The sequence below is a fragment of the Tiliqua scincoides genome, chromosome 1 (genome assembly GCF_035046505.1).
Source record: "Tiliqua scincoides isolate rTilSci1 chromosome 1, rTilSci1.hap2, whole genome shotgun sequence".
Taxonomy (NCBI): Eukaryota; Metazoa; Chordata; class Lepidosauria; order Squamata; family Scincidae; genus Tiliqua; species Tiliqua scincoides.
Window position 1 is genome coordinate 283,469,759 of NC_089821.1, and position 25,467 is coordinate 283,495,225.

Below are 25,467 nucleotides of genomic sequence, written 5' to 3' on the forward strand. Positions count from 1 at the left end.
CATTTGGCCATCATATAGATCAGGGGTCTCTAAACCCTGGCCCAGGGGCCAGATGCAGCCCGCAGCAAGCCTCTTTCCAGCCCGCAGCCAACCTCTTGTCCCCTGAAAGCCTCTGGCCCACTCAACTGAACATGACCGGAACTGTGCTCTGATTGTGTCTGGAGGGTGTTTTGAGGGCCAGAGAGGTTGAATGAATGAGCCCATTCATTCATTGATTCACTCATCTAAGTCCCATCTCAAATTTACTTATTTAAATTTTATATTTAAATTTTTTTCCAGCCCTCCACACCACACCAGATATTTGATGCGGCCCTCTGGCCAAAAAGTTTGGAGACCCCTGATCTAGATTATTTCAAACTCCTCAAGGCTACAAAGTTGGTTTCACAAAATTGTTTCACCCTGTAATGTTACAAAACAAAAGTGTATTTTAAATACATGATTGTTAATTCAAAACAGCAGCCAGGTTCTACAATACAATCAGACCACTGCAGTAGTTCTCAAACTTTTAGCATCAGGACCCACTTTTTAGAATGAGAATCTGTCAGGACCCACTGGAAGTGATGTCATCACTGGAAGTGATATCATCAAGCGGGAACATTTTTAACAATCCTACCCACACTTACCCAGGAGTAGGTCCCATTGACTATCATTATTAAAAGCATATACATAGTAGCCTATTAAAAGTACAGAGCTGTAACATTTCCCCAATGCAGTCACATCCCATGGTAGCATCAAGTCTAATATATTAAAAATAAAATATTGAAATGAATGGGGACCCACCTGAAATAGCTCACGGCTCACCTAATGGGCCCCAACCTACCGTTTGAGAAACACTGGGCTACTGTAGTGAGTTCACTTCCACTCGCTTGCCTGCTTTCTCAGCCCTCCTCCCCAGGAGCGTGTAAAGGCCTCGGAGGTCCAGCAGGCGGCGCTGTCGCTTTTGAGCGTCCTCCGTTCCGTGGACCGAAGGAAGCCGCGCTCTGGTTTCGGCTGCGCTGGGCCCTCGGTGCGCATGCGCAGTGCCCCCTCGCGAGCTCCTCCGTTGCCGCCTACCGCTACTGCGGCCTGTGGGAAGCGCTGCGTTCGCTCCGGTCGACGCCGCTGAGATCCGTTTCCCGGCTCCATGTTCCCGGCGTGGGGTCTGTACGGGGCGGCCCCGGGGCCCTACCCTCCGCCGCCCACCATGATGCCGCCGCCACCGTTGCCAGGGCCTCCGCCGGCCGTGCTGCCCGCCGCCGCCGCCGCCCTGCCGCCGCCGGTCCCGGTGGTGCCGCCGACGCCCGCGCCGGGGAGCTACGCGGCCTCCTCGACGAGCTCCGGTGCCGCGGGCGCGTCGGGCTTCCTGAGCCTGCAGGAGCAGCACCTGGCCCAACTCCAGCAGCTGCAGCAGATGCACCAGAAGCAGCTGCAGTCGGTGCTGCTGGGCGGCCCCCCTCCGCCCGGCGCGCCTCCCCCGAGCATGCCGCCGCCCCCGGCCCTGTCCGGCGCCTCTGCCCCCGCGGGCTCTTGGCAACCGCCCGCGCCCTCCGCGCCGCCCGCCCGCAGCTACCAGAACCAGTTCAAGCATCGCGAGCCTTCGCTGCCTTCTCCGGCGCCCCGCGGCGCCCCGCTCCCTCCCCTCGCCCGGGCAGAGGAGGCGGTGGAGCCCCCCCAGGCTCACGACGACTGGAAGGCCCCCGCGGCCTCCTCCAGCACTCTGCACATGGATATGGACATGGACCTGTCCTCCCCTCCTCAGTCACCCACCCAGCCCTACCTGCCTGCCCTGGAGGCCGAGCCCTACTTGCCCCCCTCGACTCAGCCACTCGCCCAGCCGTCCCACTCTTACCAGTTGTCTCAGGCAGTTCCACAGGCCTTCTCAGAGCCCCCCTCCGCTGTTTCCCAGCCATACCTGCCCCAGGCCCAGCCGTACCAACCCACCCCCCAGGCATCATCTTCCAAAGCAGTCCAGCCCAACGCTCCCTCCGTCTCCCAGCCTGACCCCCACTTTTCCTCATCCCTGATTTCTCAGCCCACTCCTGAACCTCAGGAGGTCAGGCAGGGCAGTGGCCAGGACACAGATGCCCGGTGCAACCAGCAGCACAACACCTCACGTGCTGACCCATCCATCATGACTCCCCAGGTAAGAATGAAGGATCCCATCCCCAGGCTGCCAGAGTTGCCTGGAGTAAACTAAATAGCAGCCCAATCCTATGCCTGTCTGCTCATGAGTAAGGACCCAGTCCTAACCAACTTTCCAGCACTGCTGCAGTCATACCAATGGGGCACATTCTGTATCCTGCAGTAGGGAGGTGTTCATCAAAGCCTCCTTGAGGTAAGGGAATGTTTGTCCCGTTACCTTGAGTATACATTATAGCCAAACTGGCACTGGAAAATTGGATAGGATTGGGCCCTAAGTCCCTGGGCTTACTCCCAGGAAAGTGGATAGGTTTGGGCTGTCAGAGACATACTTATGCCATTTGTTGTGGTGGTAAAGTAAACATAACATAAGAAGAGCCCTGCTTGATCAGTCCATAGGCCCATGTAGTCCAACTTCCTTTGTCTTACAGTGGCCCACCAAATGCCTCAGGGAGCACACAAGAAAACAAGAGACCTGCATCCTGCTGCCATTCCTTGCATCTGGCATTCTGAGATAACCCACTTTGAAAATCAGGAGTTTGCACATACACATCATAGCTTGTAACCTGTGAGGGACTTTTTCTCCAGAAATTTGTCCAATCCCCTTTTAAAGGCATCTAGACCAGATGCCATCACCACATCTTGTGGCAAGGAGTTCCACAGACTAACCACACTGAGTAAAGAAATATTTTCTTTTGACTGTCCTAACTCTCCCAACACTCAGAGGCATTTGGTGGGCCACTGTGAGACACAGGAAGCTGGACTAGATGGGCCTATGTCCTGATCCAGCGGGGTGGTTCTTACGTTCTTAAAAAGATAAAATTGGCAAGATGTAATTTTACATATTCTCATTGATCCATATTTACGTGGCCCACATGTGTACACATTTGGTTCCCTGCTACATATATGCAATGTTGGGCAGAAATGGTTTAAACAGGAGTGCCCCCCCAGTTAAAAGGTGGTCATGGTTTCTAGATTGCTTTCTTGGAGTTATGTTGTGATAGTAAAAATTATAATTATACATAAAACATTTCTGGTTGGGAAATGATATGAAATCTAGCAGTTGACTCACAAGTATGCATTTGTTTACATGTGTGTTGGCAACCGTCAGTCTCAAAAGACTATGGTATCGTGCTCTGAAAGGTGGTTCTGGAACAGCGTCTAGTGTGGCTGAAAAGGCCAATTTGGGAGTGACAATCCCTTCCACACTGGGAGCAAGTGCAGTCTGTCCCTGGTCTGTCTCCCTGGCTATGGGCCTTCCTTCTTTGCCTCTTAGCCTCAGACTGTTGGCCAAGTGTCTCTTCAAACTGGGAAAGGCCATGCTGCACAGCCTGCCTCCAAGCAGGCCGCTCAGAGGCCAGGGTTTCCCACTTGTTGAGGTCCACTCCTAAGGCCTTCAGATCCCTCTTGCAGATGTCCTTGTATTGCAGCTTGTTCACATGCACATGTGTGTACATGCTATTAAATGCATATGTGTGCTTGTACGACCTACAAGTATATGACCTACTAGAGCAGGGGTGTCAAACTCATTTCATACAGAGGGCCGAATAGCATTCATGATGCCTGCTGAGGTCTGAAAGTGATGTCATTAGGCAGGAAGTGATGTCATTAAACAGTTCATGACCAAAAATAAGCACTTTTTCTCACTTGGGAACTCATTAGCTGCAAATGACAGAAGAGAAAATATACGTATCTTGATCATGTTCAAGATATGGAAGAGCTCAGTTTTCAAGTGGGCTGCTCTTTCAGCAGTAACACCTCAGCACTGCTCAGCAGCTGAGAGCCTGAGGGCCATATAAAAAGCTTCCCTGGGCCGCATCTGCCCCCCCCCGCCTTATTTTTGACATCCCTGTACTAAAGCATACAGTTCACATTATTTCATGGAAGGAAGTACTTTCATGCCATGTAGAAGGCTGTAGCATATTATTTGGCCTTAAGGTATTGTCTTTTTAGTGTTTGCAGTTTCCAGGATACTTTTCAAGGCCTAACTGAACTACAGAGTCTAACTCCTAACACTTGTATTAAATGCTTATATGCTAAACCCCAGAAGATGTGAAGTAATACTGATACAGGAAGTCTCTTGAGCTTGAGCAGAATAGTCCGCATCTGGCCTAGATGCCTTTAAAAGGGGATTGGCCAAGTTTCTGGAAGAAAAATCCATTACAGGTTACAAGCCATGATGTGTATGTGGAGCCTCCTGTTTTAGAAATGGGATATGTCAGGTGCAAGGGAGGGCACCAGGGTGCAGGTCTCTTGTTATCTGGTGTGCTCCGTGGGGCATTTGGTGGGGCCGCTGTGAGATACAGGAAGCTGGACTAGATGGGCCTATGGCCTGATCCCATGGGGCTGTTCTTATGTTCTTATATTCCTTCTCCCTCACCATTGAGAGCTACAGTCTCTAAGCCTGTTTTCTTGGAAGTAAATTTCATTAATATTAATGGATGTCCAGGTAAGTGTGTTTAAGATGTGTAGACTTCAGAAAGAAACCTGAGATACTAAGCGGCAAATAGTTAAGTATCCATTGTACCTTTTTAGACTTGTTAGATCTTGAATAACCCTTGATCTTGGTTCATAACCAAAGTGGATTCTGTTTAGAAAAAAGTTTATATTCTTAAGTTCCACTGACAGTTTTGATAAATTGGGGGTGGAGAGGATTTGCATAATCCTTCAAGAAAAATGTTACTTAGTTGTATTGCATTTTGTATGCATTGATGTTCAAGTGATAGATCTGAATTTGCAAACCATAGGAGAAGATACTGTACTGTTGGACTTTAATTGGGTCTGATTGTTTGAAATGAAAATAGAAACACTGGGGGGGGGAAATCCCTCATTGTGCCTAAGTCAAAGCACATATAATCAAATCTCCTGATGCATTCTAGTTCAACAGTTACTTTTGGAAACCTTCCTTTGATTGAATAGATATAAAATTAATGATAAAAAGTGAATTTTAAAAATTGCATGGAATTTTAAAAATTTGATGCATGTGTTATGATTTAATATTTCAGCTAATTTTTTTCTTTTTAAAGTAACTTGGTTTAAAATGAAATTTAAACATAATGCAAGCATATCAGTCCTTGGAACTAAATTTATGACCCTCTTATTAAGTTTCATTTCCTTTGTAATGAAAGAACTGTGAAGAGACTAATCTTCTTAGAGCCCAATCCTGTGCTTGGTGGCACGGCTCCGTGCCGCCAAGCACTGTCGCAAACTTGCCGTAAGGCACGTCTGCAAGCCTCACCGCCGGGCTCCCGCCTGTTAGCACCACTAACTGGCTGGTGCTGGGTTAGTGCAGGGCGGTCACCCAGCTTCTGTGGCTTGGCGGTCTCCTGGACTGCTAAGCTGCGGCATGAGGGACAGGGGCGGGGAGGAGGCGTTCCGGGGAGGGGGGAGGCCGGCAGGGGTGGAGAGAGGGCTGCCAGGAGGTGTGATGTGGGGAGGGGGCAGGCTGGAGGCGTGCCAGGGGAGGAAGGGAGGGGGGTCCACGGAGCTCTGCTCCGCAGAATCCAAGGTGCTCGTGGAGTGCTCCGCACCCTACATGAACACCTTTAAGGTTGGTGATAAAGTGAGTAGCCCCATTGCGGGGCTGCTTACCTTACCCGGGGGAAGGGGACGAAAGTCCCCTTCTCCTAAGGCGCCTCCCACGGTAGCCCGGGGCGCGCAGGATCTGGCGGCAGCCGTTCTTGGTGTCACCGAGCCTAGGCGCCCCGGGCAGTTCAGGATTGGGCTGCTCATTGTTGTACTGGGTAATAATTTGTGTACTTATTTTATGATTTGATAAGATAAATAAAGACCAGTCACCACAGAGGTCATCCATCTGGGTGTCCCTTTAGTCCAGCAGGTCCTAAACTTTCCAGGAGTTTGGGAACTGTGGTAAGTTCCTGCAGGGGAGGGGCACTACGATCACACCACCGCCAGGATAAAAGGGTTTTTAAAAAAACTTACCTGAGGCAGTGCTGAATCCTTCTGCAGGGCTCCCCAAACCTTCAAACTGCTGAAAGCAGTTTAAAAAAAAACAAAAAACTGCTGGTTTTGTGAAGAAAACCAGAAGTGTCCGTTTTTTACTATTTTCAATAGTTTGAAGGTTTGGGGAACCCTGCAGAAGGCTCTGCAGGCCTCCTGCATCCCCCAAGTGGGCTGGCACTGCCTCATGTAAGTAAAGAAAAACTCAGTGACATGATCATAGCAATCGCTTTGCTACCTTTACCATCACCCTTTCCCGTAAGGGGAAGAGACAGGGCTTCCTTGGCTGAGGCATTGTGACGCCCCAGTTTGGGAACCTCTGCGTAGTAATTTTCTGATCTCTTGCTCTTATTCTGTATTCTGCTTGTAAACATTTATTGCATTACAAATCCAAGATTATGCATGTTTACCTTCAGTCTCTTGAAGAAATGGATCTGCCCAGTAGGTTCTGTACTTTGTAAGTGGGCTGGGGTGGGGTAGGGCAGACTAGTGATATGACAAAGAAAGAGGAGCCCATTAAGACAGACAGGAACAATGGAAAGTAACACGTTCTAGTGGTGATTCCAGCGAGCCTCTATCTACAAAAACGTGTTATGGCTGCAGATCATAACAGTGATCCTGGGTTGTATCCTGAGTTGCTTCTGTTGCTTCTGAGTTACTTCTGCTGTAAAAGGAGATTTTTTTTGTTCAGGAGAGGATGGGCAGTTTTGCACCTCCCAAAAAATCTGTTCCTGACTATTGTGGATTATTTGGAGGGGGCATAGGAAGATGCTGAGGAAAGGGGAGATCTGCAGAAATGTCAACCCCTAAGTGCAATCAGATCACCTCCCACAAATGTAAAAAGCACCTTAGGATTGAACCCCCTTCTGGGAATAAAGTGAAGAAATCTCTTTGCTGATTTTTTTTAAAAAGGAAAACATGGCAAATGTGAACAGTACAATGGCTAAATCAATATGTGTATGGCTATAGCAACTTATTAGCCTGCACTTTTATGTAGAAAGCATCTAATCAACGTGAACAATTTTTAAATCAGTGATTTAAATTGTGTTTGTGTATGATTTAAGTCAATGGTGTCAAACCTGTTTAATACAGCAGGCCGAGTAGCATTCATGGTGCCTGCTGAGGGCCAGTAAGCAGATGATGATCAGAAATAAGCACTTTTTTCTCACTTAGGAACTCATTAGCTGCAAATTACAGAGGAGAAAACACACAAATCTTGATCATATTTTTATTATACGGGAGCACCCAATTGTCATGCAGGCCGCCCTTTTAGCAGTGCCACTTCTGCCAGAGTGTCACTTCACAGCTCAGCAGTTAATGGTGGTGCTCAGAGAGCACAACTATCATGCAGGTCAGATAAAGCGCTTCCGTGGGCTACATGTGACCCACAGGCTTTATGTTTGACAACCCTGATTTAAGAAGACTTGATTTAAAGGAAGCCCTTTGAAATTTCTTCATTGTGAAATGTTGATTTTCCAGAGGCAGAAGGTTTTGGCAGGTTGACTGGTTTCTGAATATTGTCATTTTTATCTCACATTTGTGCCTCTTTATTCATTTGTGTAGAGATTGCTTTGTTTGTCCTATGTAGTCAACAATTTTTTTAAAAATTTGATAGAATATATCACATCAGAGGATGAACAGGTGAATGAGCCCCTTAATGATATAGCTGGTGTTGTTAGTCCTGTTATTATGTTACCTGAGATTTGGCATTGAGATTTGTTCCAGGATTTGGTTTGCATGTTTGTGTTTCTGTCATGTGGCATGTGGCTGTTTCAGGTTGGGAACTGCACAGATAGGCGTATCAGTCAAGGCTTGCAGAAGTATCATTGCCTAGAATGGACTATGGGTTGTTAGAATGGTTTTTGGTAAGATGTATAGGTGACAACCATTGGCGTTCTGTCACCTTCAGTTGTGGGTTTATCCTGAAGTAGAATACCACTCTGACCTTTTCCATCTGTCGTCTTCCTTCACTGTGGGTGCTGGATTAATTTACAAAGACCGTGAAGGGAGCTATGACTGTACCTAACACATTTTTTATAACACTTTATTATTTTTAATAATATTAAGGTTGCTGCTGGTGGTATGTCACAGACTGGTGCTTATCTGAGGTGCTGCTTGTGTGTGGTTTACTTTAAAGGAGTTTATGCTAGAGGGCAATGCAAGGCTAGTAATATTTGGCAGTGTATGTGGTGCTATTCCTTTAGCACTGTGATATATAGCCCTGCTTTGTAGTTATAACTTCTACCAATAATTGTTACGGTGCTTTATTGTTTGTGGTGTAGAAACTGGAGGGGAAGTGTAGAGAGAGTGAACAGAGAAAAGATTTTTTCATAATATTAGATTATGAGGTCATTCAATTAACTTGATTGGTAGGAAATTTAGGACAGGCAGAGAAAAGGAATTCTTCAGGTCATGCATTATTAATTTTATGGATTTTGCTGTGTAGTGATGCCTATTAGCCTAGGTAATTTAAAAGGGTATTAGACAAATTCATGGGAGATAGATCTATCAGTGGCTGCTTTCATTATGAAACTTCCATATTCAGGTCAGTCTACTGTACCTCTAGATCAGTGGCACTCCTCCAACTTTCGAGCGCTGTGCGCCCAGAATGCAGTCCCCATCTGGACTGCATCCGAGCGTTCCGGTCAGCCATCATGCAATGTTCTCCCTGTTTGGAGGACAGCTCTGGGTAGTCGCGTCATCTGCTCGGCATCCCAGAGTGCCATGCAACAGGACATCCGGGCAGACACGACTGCCCAGAGTGCCCCGTCCTCCGAACGGGGAGGACATCACATGTGGCTGAGTGGAACTGAAAGGTCAGCTCACTGGTCAGACAGATCCGTGTGGACATCAGATCCAGCCCTCGGATCGCAGTTTCTGCGGTTCTGCTCTAGATACCAGTTGCTGGAAGCACATGATGTAAGGGTTGTTTTCACGTGCAGTTGTTTTCACGTACTGCTTGTGGGCTTCTTGTAAGCATCTGATTGGCCCACTTGTAGGAAACGAAATGCTGGATTTGATGAACCTTTAGTTGGTGTATCAGGCTTTTCTTATGTTCTAACAGCAGGAGCTAAGAGTGGAGTTGTACCATTACTTTTATAATTCCTGTGGTTAAAAAGAGTCTGACAGAGCCTTTTAGGGAACACTCTTCTACAAGTGTTTTTATGTATAAACCTAAAGATAAGGCCAACTGAAACAGAAGCCAGCTGAGAGCAGAGGGAAAAACAATAAATATCATTTGGGGCACACTTTAACTGAAATATGTGTCTGAACAGATTTTCTTGGTCTTGTTAAAATCTTACAGCTAGGGGGCCAAATTGCCTCAAAGGGGAAGAAGTTCCATAACCTGGAGTTCATGTCTGAAAAAGCACAGTAGTACACCATCCAGAAGAGACTGTACCAAAATTTTTAGTATTTTTGGATATTGTATACCAAAATGCAAGTTGGCTGTCCTCTTGGTTAATAACACTTCTGTCTTGTCTAGATTCTCATCCAGTCCATTACTGAACCCACATCTAGTCTTTCACTGGATACCGATTAGGAACCTCCTCTGCTTTCCCAGAATCAGATAGAAAAGAGAGGTAGAGCTGGGTATTACCACCATCCTGATGACATCTTAACCCAAACCTCTGGATGTCTCCCAAAAATTTCATGCCAGTGTTAAATAGCGTAGGAGATAAGATGGAGTCCTGACGGACCTCATCGTCCAAAGGCCAAATAGTAGTTAGTATTCCAACACCACCTTCTGAGACTTACCCTCTAGGAAAAAGTGAAGCAGTTCTACTGACCCAGCAAAGTGACCCAGAAGGATACCATATTTGATGGTGTTGAAAGCTTCTGAGAGGTCCATCAAAACCAACAGGTATTTACTGCTGTGTTCTAGGCATGTTCCATCCACCAAGGCAATCCAGGCCAGAACCCGAAGGAAAGCCTGAATTTGGGTTTCTACATCTTTTTCAGAAATAGCAAATTGGAAATGGGTCAGGGTTGTCTGGATCTAGGAAGGGCTTCTTTTTAGCCAAGGTCTTACAATATTCTGTTTCAAAGCTAACAGAACCTTCCACCAGTTGTCTCCATGGTCGTTTGTGACTGTGGAGTAAAGTACCAATAAGTACTAATAAACAAAGTTAACTTCGTTTCATGCAGTGTTTTCAAGGCTGCATGTTTTGAGATTAGGAGTAAGAAGAATGTGTTCAGACATCTTGAACTATATTTCAGTTTTTATTTGTTAGATTTTAATTACTGACAGTCACTTTGTAAGCTGATGATTTGCATTAAGATATCATTAATAATGATAACTAAATAGAATTATTTATCATACAGTTGTATGAAGAGGCAAAGAAAGCATGAGTGTCTTAGACCATTTTCATAAATAGAGTAGGTCATCAGTGTTGAATAAGTAAGGCTCAATTTAAAAGAGCATTTTTTCTGGAAAGGACATAAATCACCCAAAAAGTTTTCTACTTCCAAAATCAGGCTGTTTCAAATTTTCCTTGGGGCAATGAAGAGGAAATTTGGTGGTCCCACAATTAAGGTCTATGCTGTCAAGATTATTGCTGTATTCTATAGGGTGCAGAGCTGTGATCCTTAAATTAACATAATCCTTCTAAAATAATACAAAATCATTTTCTTAAATCTCTTCTAGCTGTTTGTAATGGTTCATCAGCTGCCTTGTTGGTTGGGTTCCCTTCCACCACTGCAAGAGTGTAACAAGTGCTTTGGCCCAATCCTATTTGGAGCCTCTGCCGACAGAACATGTGCACAGCAGTTGTTCCGCTGGTGCACAGTGTTGCCAAGGCGCTGTAAAGAGCTTCGCCATAGTGCAAGTCCCAGGTGTGCCGGTGGGAAGGCCAGAGCCTTTCCATGCATGCCAGCAGTCATTGCAAGGCCCGGCGAAGCAGGTAATTCTGGCGGGGAGGAGGTGGAGCAGGGCAGGGTCAGCAGTGCCAGCACAGACCATATCAAAACACCTTTCCTGGGCCTGATCTGCTTGCACAGATCAGTGTGGACTTGCACCAGCAATATCGCTGGCGCAGGTCCACATTGACCCATTGTGGCTGTTGGGGCTTACCCTGTGGAGACCTCCAGAAGACAAAAATCTCCCACAGGATACTTCGGTAGCTGTGCTAGGATTTAGATAGAAGTGGGCTGTTAGGTATAGGTATCCCTGCTGAAATGGATATCCAAGGAAAATTAAGTTGCAGCAGGCCTAGGTCAGTGAAAAAGTTAATTTAAAAGACAATTTATGGAAGGGAATACTAATTAGGCATGAAGACCATGCCCATCATCCAGATGGTGTTGAGAATGGACACATATATCGTTTAAGACTAATAATAATAATAATAATAAACTTTATTTATACCCCGCCCTTCTCCCCAAAGGGACCCAGGGCAGCTTACAACATATTAAAAACAGATTAAAATATAATTTAACCTCTGCTAACTGAGTAAGAGGTACTTTTTCAAGTGGGTGCTCCTCTTTTTTTAGCAGGGGAACAGTAACTGGCCCTACTAACCCCAGCAGTGTCTTTTCTAGTGGCTACCTGCTGGTGTACTTTTGCATCTTTTTAGATTGTGAGCCCTTTTGGGACAGGGAGCCATTAGTTATTTGATTTTTCTCTGTAAACCGCTCTGTGAACTTTTTGTTGAAAAGCGGTATATAAATACTGTTAATAATAATAATAATAATAATAATAATAATAATTTAACAACAAATAAAAACATATTACAAACACATTAACAGATACCATAAAAACAGTAGTCAGATAAAAAAAGTCAGATAAAAAGAGCATAAAGCAGCAGATCATAGAGGACTCAGGCCTGTAAAAAATACTAAAAGATGTTTAAAAGGCCATGAACTCAGAAGGCTTGTTTAAACAAAAGGGTCTTCAGGCCTCGCCGAAAAGTCTCAGGAGAGGGAGCTATTCTCAAGTCAAGGGGAAGGGCGTTCCATAACGTTGGTGCCACTACTGAGAAGGCCCTATTTCTTGCCGCTGCCCCACGTACCTCCTTAGGCGGCGGCACTTGTAAAAAGGCCTTCTCTGATGACATAAGAGGACGAGCCAGATTGTGCGGAAGTAGGCGATCTCTAAGATACCCTGGCCCAGAGCAGTATAGGGCTTTAAAGGTCAAAACCAGCACCTTGAATTGGGCCTGGAAACGAATGGGCAGCCAATGTAGCCCCCGGAGAAGCGGACTGACAGAGTCAAACCGCCTAGCTCCAGTGACCACAAGGGCCACTGTATTCTGCACTATTTGCAGTTTCCGAACCGTCTTCAAGGGCAGCCCCACATAAAGCGCGTTACAATAATCTAACCTCGATGTCACTGTGGCATGGATCACCGTGGCCAGGTCTGCATGATCCAAGTACGGTCGCAGCTGGCGCACCAGCCGAAGCTGAGCAAAGGCCCCCCTAGCCACAACCACCACCTGGGAATCCAGGAGCAGCTGCGAGTCCAGGTGGACCCCCAAGCTGCGGACCTGCTCCTTCAGAGGGAGTGCAACCCCACTCAGAGCAAGCCGATAGTCCAGCACCTGCATCGAGGATTTCCGAACCAGGAGAGCCTCTGTCTTATCCAGATTTAATTTCAGCTTGTTAGCCCCCATCCAGATCCTCATTGCTTCCAGACAGCGCTCCAGGCCCTCAACCACCACCCTGGAGTCTGGAGGAAAGGAGAGATAGAGCTGGGTGTCATCAGCATATTGATGACACCCCACTCCAAACCCCCGGATGACCTCTCCCAGTGGTTTCATGTAGATATTAAATAGCATGGGGGACAGAATTGAACCCTGCGGCACCCCGCACCTCAGAGGCCAGGGTGTCGAACAGGCATCCCCCAGCACCACCATCTGGGACTGACCCTCCAAGTAGGAGCGGAACCACCACAAAACTGTGCCTCCAACTCCCAACTCGGCCAATCGGCCCAGAAGGATACTATGGTCGATGGTATCAAAAGCCACTGAGAGGTCCAGCAGGACGAACAGGGACGCACTCCCTCTGTCCAGTTCCCGGCGTAGGTCATCCACCAAGGCGACCAAGGCAGTTTCCGTCCCAAAGCCCGGCCTCAAGCCAGGTTGGAAAGGATCCAGATAATCTGCTTCATCCAGGACCCTCTGGAGTTGGGACGCCACCACCCGCTCAATTACCTTGCCCAGAAACGGGATGTTGGAGACTGGCCGGTAGTTATCCAACACAGTGGAATCCAGGGAGGGCTTCTTCAGGAGGGGGCGAACCACCGCCCATTTCAAAGCGAGTGGCAACGTCCCCTCCATCAAGGAAGAGTTGACCACCCTCCCCGTCCACTCAGCCAGTCCACCCTGGGCAGCTCTTATCAGCCAAGCTGGGCAAAGGTCAAACAGGCAGGCAGATGGCCTCACACTCCAAAGGAGTCTGTCCACATCCTCATGCTGTACAAGCTGAAAAGAATCCCACAACACTGGACAAGCAATTGCCAAGGGGACATTGTCAGACATTGTCAATGTGGCATCCAAGTCGCAACGAATACGATCGATTTTATTTGCAAAATGTTGCGCAAACACGTCACAGCGGCTGACCGTGTATTCCTCCCGGTCTACTGGAGGGGCCTGATGAAGGAGGCCCCGCACCACACAGAACAGCTCTGCTGGACGGCTGTCAGCAGACACAATGGTAGCAGAGAAGAACGATCTCTTCGCTGCTACCACCGCCACGGATTAGGCTCTGTAATGAGCTCTACTCTGTGTCCGATCGGATTCATTGGGAGTTTTCTGCCACTGTCGCTCTAGACGCCTGCCCTGCCGCTTCATCATTCGCAGCTCCTCAGTGAACCAAGGAGCCGCTCCGAGTCTGTGACATGGCAGAGGTCGCTCTGGAGCAATCTCATCCACTGCCCTGGTCATTTCCCTATTCCAGAGGTCAACCAGGGCCTCAGATGAGGCGCCAGTCTTGGCAGTGGGAAAACCCCCCAGAGCCCTCAGGAAACCTTCAAGATCCATTAGCCTCCGGGGCGGACCATAGAAAACGGTCCCCCCGCTTCTGCAGAGATAGGAAGTCACAACAAGCCTAAACCTTACCAGGAAGACACCTTTACTCAGATGCACTACCAGATGGTGTTAGCATTATTTGGTTTGGCTATGACTATAGTCTCAAAGATGGTACTCTTTGTTGTAGAATCTAGGAAAATCAGAACTACCGGTAAGTAAATCAGTAAATCCGTCCATTGCCATTCCTGTCAAGGCAGTTGTTTAACGTAGGTTTATTGTAGCCTGGTGCATACTGTACTTTTGGTTAAACCAGCTTGTAGGATATAAGACTTGAAATGTAGATAATTTGGGGATGCATTCTTTCTATGCTTCTTGAAAATACCCTTTGTGGTGAACAATGCTTTGTGATAACTTATACAGGCCCAGCCTATTTATACACGGAGTTTTTATATACGGATTTGACTCAACAGGAATGGCCCCTGCAAATGAGAAGGAATGTGCTGATCCCTGGAGAAAGGGAAAATTCACCCCTTTAAAATCAGTTTAAAAAACTGAATAGTCCTTTAACAATAGCCTCCTTAATGAGGGGGGGGCAGCTGGCTGACAATCACCCCTCCCTTCCCCCTGAGAAGGTAATCGCTTTGTATTGGTGAAGGGAGGGGCTGAGTGAAGCTTTCTAAGCTCTTGGAGGAGGACTGGTTGATGGATTGTCTTCTTAATGACTTATCTTAGAGTCAAAAGGTCAGCAAGGCTGTTTTTAAGTCAGAAAGAAACTTTGTTTTTTAAATTGATTTGCTATAGTGCATTTTTTACCATCCAGATGAGTGCTTGGAATGGAACCCACCGGAATAATTAGTCTCAACCTGTATTTTTAAGCAAATTGAACTGAACTGAATGGTGTACCCCCGAACAGACTTCAAAACAACTTGCTAAAAAAATGGAAGCCGTCTCAAATTCACTGTATATGTTTCTGTTTCAGTCTGTAGCGAATGAAGTGTGAGTGTGCTTAGGTATTTTTAATACCTATAAAAACTTCTTTGCAGAATGTAGTGTGATTGATTATTTTCTGACTTGGAATGTGAAGTCAGAATGTGAAGGTTTACAGTGTGAGCATTTGCTTCAGTCCTGCCACCTGCATGTTCTTGGGAAAGGGTTTGGCCCAGTTCATGTCATGCTGACCCATGGCTTAATGAATTGTGTCCCGGTTTTAATTCTTGAGTTGTTTGCAACCTGAATTTACTGCATTTAGATGTTAAGGCAAATTGTTCCAAGGAAGTGTTGGAAGTAGAATTGTTCCTCTCCTCATGTATAAGGTAGTGAGGAGCAAAGACACTCAGTAAGGCTATGGGATTCAATGTGGCACTATGGCTTTCTGGACCAGGTCAGCTAAGAGTAGCAGAAAGTGTAGATTTGTACTCTCACAGTGAAACAGGTGTTTGAACACTGGGGAAGTCTAGAAAAGGGGCTTATAAATGAAACCTTTTAGTCTTAGGCAAATTAGTTAGTGGGTGCTGCCAGGTAAGCTACTATCTTTGGGGTGGATTTACTCATCAATGCCCGTTGCCAGATTTTTGAAAATTATGTACAGGTATTTCATTGAGGGGTAAATAACACTACACAAAGCATTTTCTCAGCAAGTTTGCAGTATTGCCTCATGTCTTTTCAGAGCAGAGTTTTCCTGATCTTAAATGTATTTGTTATATTTAAAATCTATCTCAAAGGATTGAGCCTCATGTATTAAATCTTACTCGTAATGTATATACTATAAGTATCTATAAGCTAAATGATGCCAGAAGTATGTGTTGTGTTGGCATCCTTCAGCCACAAGGCAGTGGCGGTTTGGGATCTGAGTTTTCCTTCTCTCAAATGAGCTGCCTTCCCAGGCTAACGAGTCCCATCTACCCGGTGGCTGTTTAGTCGCCTCTTACGACAAGTACAGCCAAACTGAGGGCCTATTCTTATCCCCATTAATAAAACGCTATAAAGTTGTCCCAGTTTCTTTGTATTTATTTATATATTTTAAAAAATCACCGTTACTGGTCATTAAGGCAGCTTACCATAGGATTTAAGAAATCATCAAAAAACAAACTGTAGTAATTGAAATACAAATAAGAATAATAAGACAGCAAGCAAGAACTATCAAAATGTTATAAATATCACTTGGACAAAGGCCACTTGAAAACCCATTCAACAGTTAAAATTCTGATGAGTTCAGCTACCTAGATCTTCATGGAGCTGTAATAAAAATAGTTATAGTAATTGAGGTTTTTCTAAAGCAAATACAAATATTCTGTTTAAGAATTGGATTCTTTCTCCGTTTTTCAGTCACTAATGTAATTCCTTCAGATTCAAGGATATGATCTTGCCTATTGAGCATAGATACTACTGTACTTTTCTCATATTTTTTTCTTTGGTATAGGAACAGCAGCAGTATTGGTATCAACAGCATCTGCTTACTCTGCAGCAAAGGGCAAAAGCACATGCACTGGGCCAGCAGCAGCCATCAGGTGTAGTTGTAAATGATGCTCCTGAGCAGAAGCAAGAAGAAAGAGAACTATCTGTTTCTTCTGATCACCATTCTGAGCCTACCTTGCATTATGAACCCCAATTACCACATTCCAAAGATGATGACCTTCCTTTGTCATCTGTTGAGCCCAAGGTAGGCTGTACACAGAGATGTCACTGTGAGTTGTGTTTGTTCATAGGGATTTGTTTCCAGCATTTGCCTGTTTCAGTTTGTTAAAGAAATGGAAGGGCTGGCTGAAAAATATGTGCCCATGTCATAGCAGGCTTAGAACACAAGGCTGGTTAATGAGAACCATTTGCTTGTCATTTGTCCCTATGGCTTATGTCAGTTCCATCATTATGGATTCTTTTCAACTGTTATAGCCTGAGGATGTTACTTGGTCCTCTGGAGTTTGAGACCATCATCATGCCCGCTTGACCCTTACTCAGCCTGGTTAATTTGATCTGCTAGGGCTGGTCTGGCCATTTGGGTGGAACACATTGTAAATTCATCCTTGCATGAGGGAGTGATTATAGGATCCTGAAGATCACAATTGTGCATCCCCTCCTGAAAAAACCTCCTTTAGATTCCACCAATCTAAGCAACTACCAACCAGTATCTAATCTTTTTTGGGTAAGGTGAATGAGCAGTGCTGGCATCTCAGCTCCAGGGGGTCCTAGAAGAGACAGATTATCTGAACCCCTTCCAATCTGCTTCAGGCCAGGTTTTGGGACAGCGACAGCTTTGGTTGCCCTGTTGAATGATTTTCACAGAGGACTAGGCAGGGGGAGCGCATCCCTGTTGGTTCTCTTGGATCTCTCAGCAGTTTTCGATACCATTAACCATGGCATCCTTTTGGGTTGTCTGGCCAAGCTGGGGATTGTGGGCACTGCTTTGCAGTGGTTCCGCTCCTTCCTGGCTGGCAGGTCCCAGATGGTGTTGCTGGGGGACTCTTGTTCAGCCTTTTGGCCTTTACAATGTGGGGTATCACAGGGTACTGTCCCTTGTGCTTTCTGTCCCTTGTCCTTTTTAACATCTACATGAAACCGCTGTGGGAGATCATCCAGGGATTTGGAGTGGGGTGTCACCAATATGCTGATGACACCCAGCTCTGTCTTTCCTTACCATCTCATTCCATGCTGTGGAAGTCCAGGAGCATTGTCTGGAGGTGGTTGGGTCTGGATGAGGGGCAGTAGTTTGAGATCGAATCCAGAAAAGACAGAAGTCCTTTTGGTCATGAAATCTTCGATGCAGGTACTGAGTCATCTGCCTGCTCTGAATGGGGTTGCACTTCCCCTGCAGGACCAGGTACACAGTTTGGGTGTGCTCCTGGATTCACAGCTTTCTCTGGAGAGTCAGGTGACCAGAGGTGCATTTGCTCAGCTCTGGCTGATGCGCCGGCTGCGGCCATACTTGAGTTGATTGGACCTGACCACAGTGGTCCGTGCCCTAGTGATTTCAAGATTGGATTACTGTAATGGGCTCCACGTGGGGCTGCCCTTGAAGATGGTTCCGAAACTGCAGCTAGTGCAGAATGTGGCGCCCAGGGTGGTTACTGGAGCTAAGTGGTTTGATTCTGTCAAACCACTGCTTTGGCAACTGCATTGGCTGCCCATTTGTTTCTGGACCCAATTCAAGATGCTGATTTTGATCTTTAAAACCCTTCACAGTTTGGGGCCAGGTTATCTGAGGGACCGCCTTCTCCCATATATTCCGGCCTGCCCTCTTAGGTCATCTGAGGGGGCTTTCGTGCAAGTGCCGTCTTTCTCCCAAGTTAGGGGGATGGCAGCACAGGGGCAAGCCTTCTCAGTAGTGGTGCCACAGTTATGGAACTCCCTACCAAGGAATTAAGCTCTACCCCCACCCTCATGGCATTTTGGTGAGGGCTTAAAACATTTTTGTTTCATTTTGTCTCCTGTGCCTGTATAGCAGTTCCTTGAGTATTTTTGCCCTCCTCCATGATGGCTGCCCTGCTGCGCACAGGATGCCACAGCAGCCGTTTCAGTGCCACGGCAGTCCCAGCACAACAGGCAGCTCAGGTTTGGGCTTTTAGTCTGATAAGTGACTCTAGCCTGTAGGTCAGCATCTCTGGATTAAATGTAGTAGGGCAGTGGTTCTCACACATTTAGCACCGGGAACCACTTTTTAAAATGAGAATTTGTCAGGGCCCACCGGAAATGACATCATCAAGCAGGACAATTTTTAATAATCCTAGGCTGCAATCCTACCCACATTTACCCAGGAGTAAGACCCATTTACTATCATTGTTAAAATAATATACATAGTAGCTTGTTAAAAGTACAGATCTGTAACATTTCCCCAAATGCAGTCACATACCATGGTAGCATTGTCTATTAAAAATAAAATATTGAAATGAATGGGGACCCACCTGAAATTGACTCGTGACCCACCTAGTGGGTCCTGACCCACAGTTTGAGAAACACTGCAGTAGGGTGTTCTGCGCACACAATTTTGAATAGCATTCCAGCACTCTGCTGGGCATTAGTGGTTAACGCATCCATTTGGTGAAAATGTTTCTTTGCACTTTCTAGCCAAGCTCAGGCATTTACCATCCACCCACTTGCCCTCTGCACCTTTCTAAGCTGTTCTTCATAGTGAATAGGGATAGGAAGGAATTACCTATTGTTGCTACTGTTATCTACTGTTCAAGTAACAGGTTTTCTGCATCACCTGTGGCTTGGGATGACTCATCTGATGCTGAAGCGCCTAGCCACGGAGAGGCGGTATGGTAGTTCCTCGGTTTTGCTCCTTTGTGCCTCAGGGTCCCACAGGTAGCCCATGTCCTTGAGCTTCTCTGAAATGTAGTGAACTGCTTAACATTTTGGTAACTTCCAACAAGATCTGTCTGGACAGCCCCTTCCTTCCAAATGTCTATGAAGGGTCTCAACTCCTGATTCCATGAAGTAGTTCTTAGATGGGCAAGGAATTGTAGTAGCTAGAAGAATTGGAATTCCAGTTGTTTCCATCAACAGTCAGGTAAAAGATCTAGCAAATGCTGCTTTCACATCCATCTTTCCTACTCACCACAAGATGACAGCTGCCTTTCAAAGCTGAAAACAAGGAGAGGATGAGCTCTGGCAACAAATGGGTCCCCTGGGAGACCATCTAGGACACCATCTCATCTGAGAAGACTCAAAACCCGTAGATACTAGACAAACGCATGTGTGGCCAACCATACATTCAAAACCCATACAGACAATTCTGAACTCAAGGATTAAAAAGTTAAATCAGCTTATGTCTTGGGTAAAAACTCATTGTTACAGACACTCGTGCAGGTTTTGTATCTAAACGTGTGTTAAATCCATGGAAAATGCTGATTTCCACATGGGTTTCTGCACATTTGGTCTAGAGGCCTAAGGGCACAATCCCATCCAACTTTTCAGCACCAGTGCAACTGCAACGCAGCCCAGAGGTAAGGGAACAAGCATTCCCTTATTTTGAGGAGGCCTCCATAACTACCTTCCCAACACAGGATGCAGCACTCACCCCATTGGCATAGCTACACCAGGACTGGAAAGTTGAATAGGATTTGACCCTTAGTTGCATTTCAAAGATCACCAGTTTCACATTTGAATTCTTCTTTGTTGAATGCCTTTTGACTTTGGTATCCTAAACTCTTCATCTGTCTGTTCTGAAATGTCATTCTTTGTAGCCAAGTGCTTCAATTTCAGCCCCAAAAAGCAACAGTTTAGGTGTGAGCAACTCAAAGATCTGCAGTAAAAATATTTTTACTGCAGACGCAAAGAATATTTAGCTTCTTTGTAGCTTCTGTTATCATCCTATAGCATACTCTTTATATCTCCATTTAACAGTTACATTACCTTCTCTGGCCAGATTTGTGTTTCTAATATTTAACTGTTTTGTGAACCTTTTTGTTGAAAAATGGTCTGTACATATTCTTAATAATATAATATCTAAATTAATGTGAACTGTTCATTTCTACTTTATTTATCAATGCACAGTTGGTTCGTCAGTGTTTGTATTCTTAGCAGCTTCCTTGGAAAGGAAATTAAATTTTTACTATTTAAAATTAAATATTTTAAAATTAAATATGCTACTCTTGAATTTTATTGGCAGTTTTCCATTCTCATACACATTGAATTTAATAGTGCTTTGGTCACCGTTTCCAAGCAGTTCTACAATGTACACACCAGTGAAATGTAATCTCTCTCCTATTACTTGGTTGCATAACTAACTCTTCCACTGCACAATCATTTATTGTATATAGAATGATTGAAGTCACCTGCATTGTTCATCAATATAATTGCCTATCTGTTTTTGCATTTCAAGATCACCATCAAAGTTTTTATTAGGGGAGTGATAGTGTTCCTAGTGTTGTGTTTGCTTTTTTAGTTTGGTATTTTCTACTCACAAGAATTCTGTGAATGATTTTTTGTTTGTTGTATTCTATATTGTTGATGTGTTAACATAAGAACATAAGAAGAGCCCCACTGGATCAGGCCAAAAGCCCGTCTAGTTCAGCTTCCTATATCTCACAGTGGCCCACCAAAGGCCCCAGGGAGCACATAAGACAACAGACACAACCTTCATCCCAGTGCCCTCCCCTGCATCTGGCAATCAACACCAAGTATTGAGCAGCACCAACTCTCTTGCTGTCTATTTTGCCCTTTCTATAGATTAAAAATTCAGGGGTAACATTCTCCCATTGGTTTTCATTGTTGCATACTAGGTTAAAATATTGTATCACAAATTTTCCTTAAAAATGCTTCACATGACTAACAATTACGAAGTTCAACAACAACCAATTTATAACAGAAATAAAACAACTTTAAAAGCATTCAAAAGCGAAAAAAAGAAAAGAATCAAGGGGACAAAAGGAATTGCATTAGGCCAAATGCTTTCTTTCAGTGCCAAGTTTTAGTTTCTAACTGAAAAGCAAGCATAAGTGTCTGTTTGGCACCTGGCAGAAGTGGTGCCAAAGCAGTTATCCATGTTCTGTACCTGTTTTTTCATGCATGCTTCACCATAGCCTTTACCACCCATCTGTTCCTCAAAACTGGATGGGCTGAAAGGATTCTGGGAGCTCCCAGGATCCTCCCCACTCATCCTCCTTTAAAGAAGCAGTAGAGGAGAGGGAGAGGTGGGAGTGTTCACATTAAAGGCCACTACTTCTTCAGAGTGGGCTGGGAGGGGAGAATGGATTTTCCCCGAGCAAGTAAGAAGAGGGTGAAGCAACAGCAGGGTGGAGCGGCCATGCAGGCAGTGGACAAGGGGTAGTGGCAGGCAGGCATAGGATGCAGGGCATCTTCTACCAGTTTGCCAAACCCTCCACCTGCCACTTGTAGCTGCCATTTCATCCTGCCTCATGGGTGGGGCAGCTCTGCAAGCAGCATTAAACAAATGAGTTTTTGCTGTCTAGGTACTGCATTTGAAAAACTCTGTCATACTCCCCACCCACTGAATGTCAGAGAACTGGTGGAACTTTGAGGGAACTTCATTATCATGTGGAAGGCTCGCATGGAAGGAGACAGTTCTTGAGAGACCCTGGTCCCAGCCTACTTAGGACATTATAGATTGAGACTAGCACTTTGAATAGATCCTAGAAGAGATTCTTACTAAGAAAGTAATCTACTTTAAGGTACCAAAGAATTTGGATAATCCTGAACAACCTTATGCTCTGAAACACTTCATATTTGTATTATTTCATATTTTTTCTATTTATGATGTGCAAGAATCATTTAACCTGTTGAGAGAACTAGGTATGTAAAATTGTGTGTGATCAAAGCTGTACAACTCCTATGTCATATTTGAGCAAGATTTCCATGATAATTATTTGTGTCCTCAGTTGAACATTGAACCACCAGAGGATCCTGAGGAAAGTTTGAGATTGCAGCAGTTGCAGGCAGCAGCAACACAATGGCAGCAGCATCCACATCAGCGAGTGGGTTTCCAGTATCAGAGAATAATGCAAAAGCATGAACGATTGCAACAAATACTACGTCGATATCAGCAGATCATACAGCAACCACCACACTTGCCTGTGAGTCATTAAGGGAATAGATTTGAAGTCAGTACTGTGATTAACATATAGCATTGAGTTTAATGTTCAGGAGTTACGTATTGAGACTTAGAGGTAAAACTGTTAGTGCCAACTGCTTTCATGTGGAAAATTCTACAAAATATTTGGAAGCTAGCATCCTAATCTGAAATAGATTATATGGAAATTACTTCCATTGCTTCAGTGGAATTTACAGTCTGCAGTATGTATACAGTAGGAGCAGAATACAAATTTGTATTATGTTGGAAGAGGGCAGAGATTTGATGTTGTAAATCAGGGGTGTCCAAACTTTTTGGCAGGAGGGCCACATCATCTCTCTGACACTGTGTTGAGGACTGAATTAATTTGCATTTCAAATTTGAATAAATTTACATAAATGAATAGAGATGGAACCTATATGAATGAATGAAGGTCTTGCAATAGCTCAAGGCCTATAAAAATCCTTGCGCGAAGCAAGGCTGGCCTTTCCTTTGCTGCTGCTGCGTCACAGATGTGAAACAGCAAGCAGTAGAGGGAGCTCTCATCCCACAGCTCACGGGAGAGGTCAAACAGTCGCCTTCATTCTGAGAGCAGTTGCGTAGGGCCAGTGTGGGCTCCAGCAAGTCTCCGGAGGGCCAGAGGCTAATTGGGGACTGGAGGCTCCCTGCAGGCCAGATTGTGAGTTCCCAAGGGCCACGAGTGGCCCCCAGGCCAGGATTTGGGCACCTCTGTTATAAATGTAATAATCAGGTTCCAAGGCTCTAATGCAGGGGTTGGCAACCTATGACCTGCAGGTCAGATCCAGCATTCCAGCTGAAGTCATCAGGCCCTGTGGAGTTTAATTTGGGAGGCAAAGCCTCCTACCCAAGTCACCACATGCCCAAGCTTGTGGAGTCCCTGTTTGCGCCGCAAAGTACACAGGAGGCTTCATCTCCCAAGCCAAGCTCCACACAGTGACTTCCGAATGCTTGGCAACCCATAGGTTCAGTGATTAGGGTTAGGGTTATGGCCTTAGATGCCAAACATCTGGCCCCTTTTAACTAAAAGATTGCCATCCTCAGTGTAGCTCAGTGAGGAAGTGAAAGCGGAGCAATTGTGCTCTGCCTCCAGTTTGCAGTTGCAAACTGGAAGTGGAGCACCATTGCTCTGCTTTCACTTTCTAAACTTTGGGGAGCCCTGTGGACAGTCACACAGGGCTCCCACACTACTGGGAGGCTGCAGCAGAGACTGGTAAATAAATGCCTGTGCCTGCAGCCCCCTTAGTGACGTGATCCTGGGGATCGCATTGCTGCCTTCTCTCCACCCCCACTTCCTTCTCCGCTCCCCTGCAAAGACTTAGTGGCTCTCAAACTCTCCCAGAGAGTTTGAGAACCACTGTACTAACCTATAGTGTGTTCTTTATTTTTATTTTGTCTTTCTGGCAGACAATGACAGTGGAGATGCAACTAAAGCATTATGAGACTCAGAGTAAACAGTTCCAGCCACTTTACAAAGAATGGGAACGTGAATTTCAACAGTGGCAGGATCAACTTCAGTCCTACCCTCACAAAGATCAACTTTATGAGTGTGAAAAACAATGGAGAATGTGGCAGGGACAGATGAAAGCTACTCAGTCTCACCTTCAGGAGAAAGTAAAGACCCTTCAGAACATGAACAGTCAATATTCTGGGAGTACAACTGTGCCCTCTCCATTTGCTTCATATTCTCAGACAACTCAAGGTGGTATGCCCATTGTATCGTCTACTTTGCCTGCAACTACACTTCCTGTAGCATCCATTGGATTCTCTTCTGGTCCTCAGACATCTCATATACCTGTTTCAAAAGAGTCTGGTCCTCTGAGCACCCAGACTACTGAAACAAGCAGACCAGCTCTTTTCTCTACCCCTAGTTCTTCTACATTTAAAGGTAGTGACCCACTTGCCACTTCCCAGACCACAGAGTTGACCAGGCCAGCTCTGCTACCTACCTCTGCTGGTATTACATACAAAACAACTGATTCTCCAGCCTCCTCCCAGACTATGGATATGTCCAGACCAGCTCTGCTTCCTACTCTTTCTGCTTCTTCCTTTTCATTTAAAATTTCTGATGTATCCACCACTTCACAGGCCACTGAGGCAACCAGACCAGCTCTGCTTCCTACCCCTTTCCCTCCTTCTTTTCCTTATAACAAAAGTACTGATTTATCTGCCACTTCCCAGGCCACTGAGACAGCCAGACCGGCTCTGCTTCCTACTCCTTTCCCTCCTTCTTTTCCTTACAACAAAAGTACTGATTTATCTGCCACTTCTCAGGCCACTGAGACAGCCAGACCAGCTCTACTTCCTACACCCTCCCCTGCTTCTTTTCCTTATAATAAAAGTTCTGATTTATCTGCCACTTCCCAGACCACTGAGACAGCCAGACCAGCTCTGCTTCCTACCCCATCCCCTGCTTCTTTTCCTTATAATAAAGGTACTGATTCACCTGCCACTATGCCTTACCGCTTGAATGTGACATCGTCCATTAGTTCTTCAGATCAACGCAGTTCTTACATGCCTCCGGGCAAACAGGCAATGCCATTTGGTTCTATCTCATCTGAATTAGGTTCTGTTGATGTGAAAGCTCCTTCTACAGTGTCGTCATCATCTGCATTCACCACCACCACCACCTATCAGAACAAATCAATGAGGTCAGCTGGGTTTCCTGAGCCCCCCAGAGGACCATTCTTTGAAGGTCCAAGAGGCCCAAGGTAGGTTTTTCCCTCTTTTCACACAGCATTGCAGGTTATGTGACTTTATAGTGGAAAGATTTTCAAGTACAGTTTTGCAATGCAGAATGGTAATATTTTGTGTGACTATGCTGATGGTGATTGCCACTACCCAGTGATAGCATTCCTACTTTATCATGTGACTCACCACATGGTA

At 45.5% G+C, this 25,467-nt stretch overlaps 1 protein-coding gene across 5 annotated transcripts in view; it reads left to right on the forward strand.

The window, feature by feature from the left end:
• Positions 1-1,036: 1,036 nt before the first annotated feature.
• YLPM1 (YLP motif containing 1) overlaps positions 1,037-25,467 on the forward strand; it is a 74,706-nt gene continuing 50,275 nt past the window's right edge. For 3 of the 5 annotated variants that reach the window (XM_066627234.1, XM_066627243.1, XM_066627251.1), the window contains exons 1-4: positions 1,037-2,122; positions 16,459-16,698; positions 22,373-22,567; positions 23,989-25,292. In XM_066627234.1, the coding sequence (XP_066483331.1) occupies positions 1,124-2,122; positions 16,459-16,698; positions 22,373-22,567; positions 23,989-25,292 (2,738 nt within the window). In that variant the 5' untranslated portion in view covers positions 1,037-1,123. The remainder of the gene's footprint in view (positions 2,123-16,458; positions 16,699-22,372; positions 22,568-23,988; positions 25,293-25,467) is intronic. The other 2 variants (XM_066627269.1, XM_066627260.1) reach the window with 2 other exon arrangements.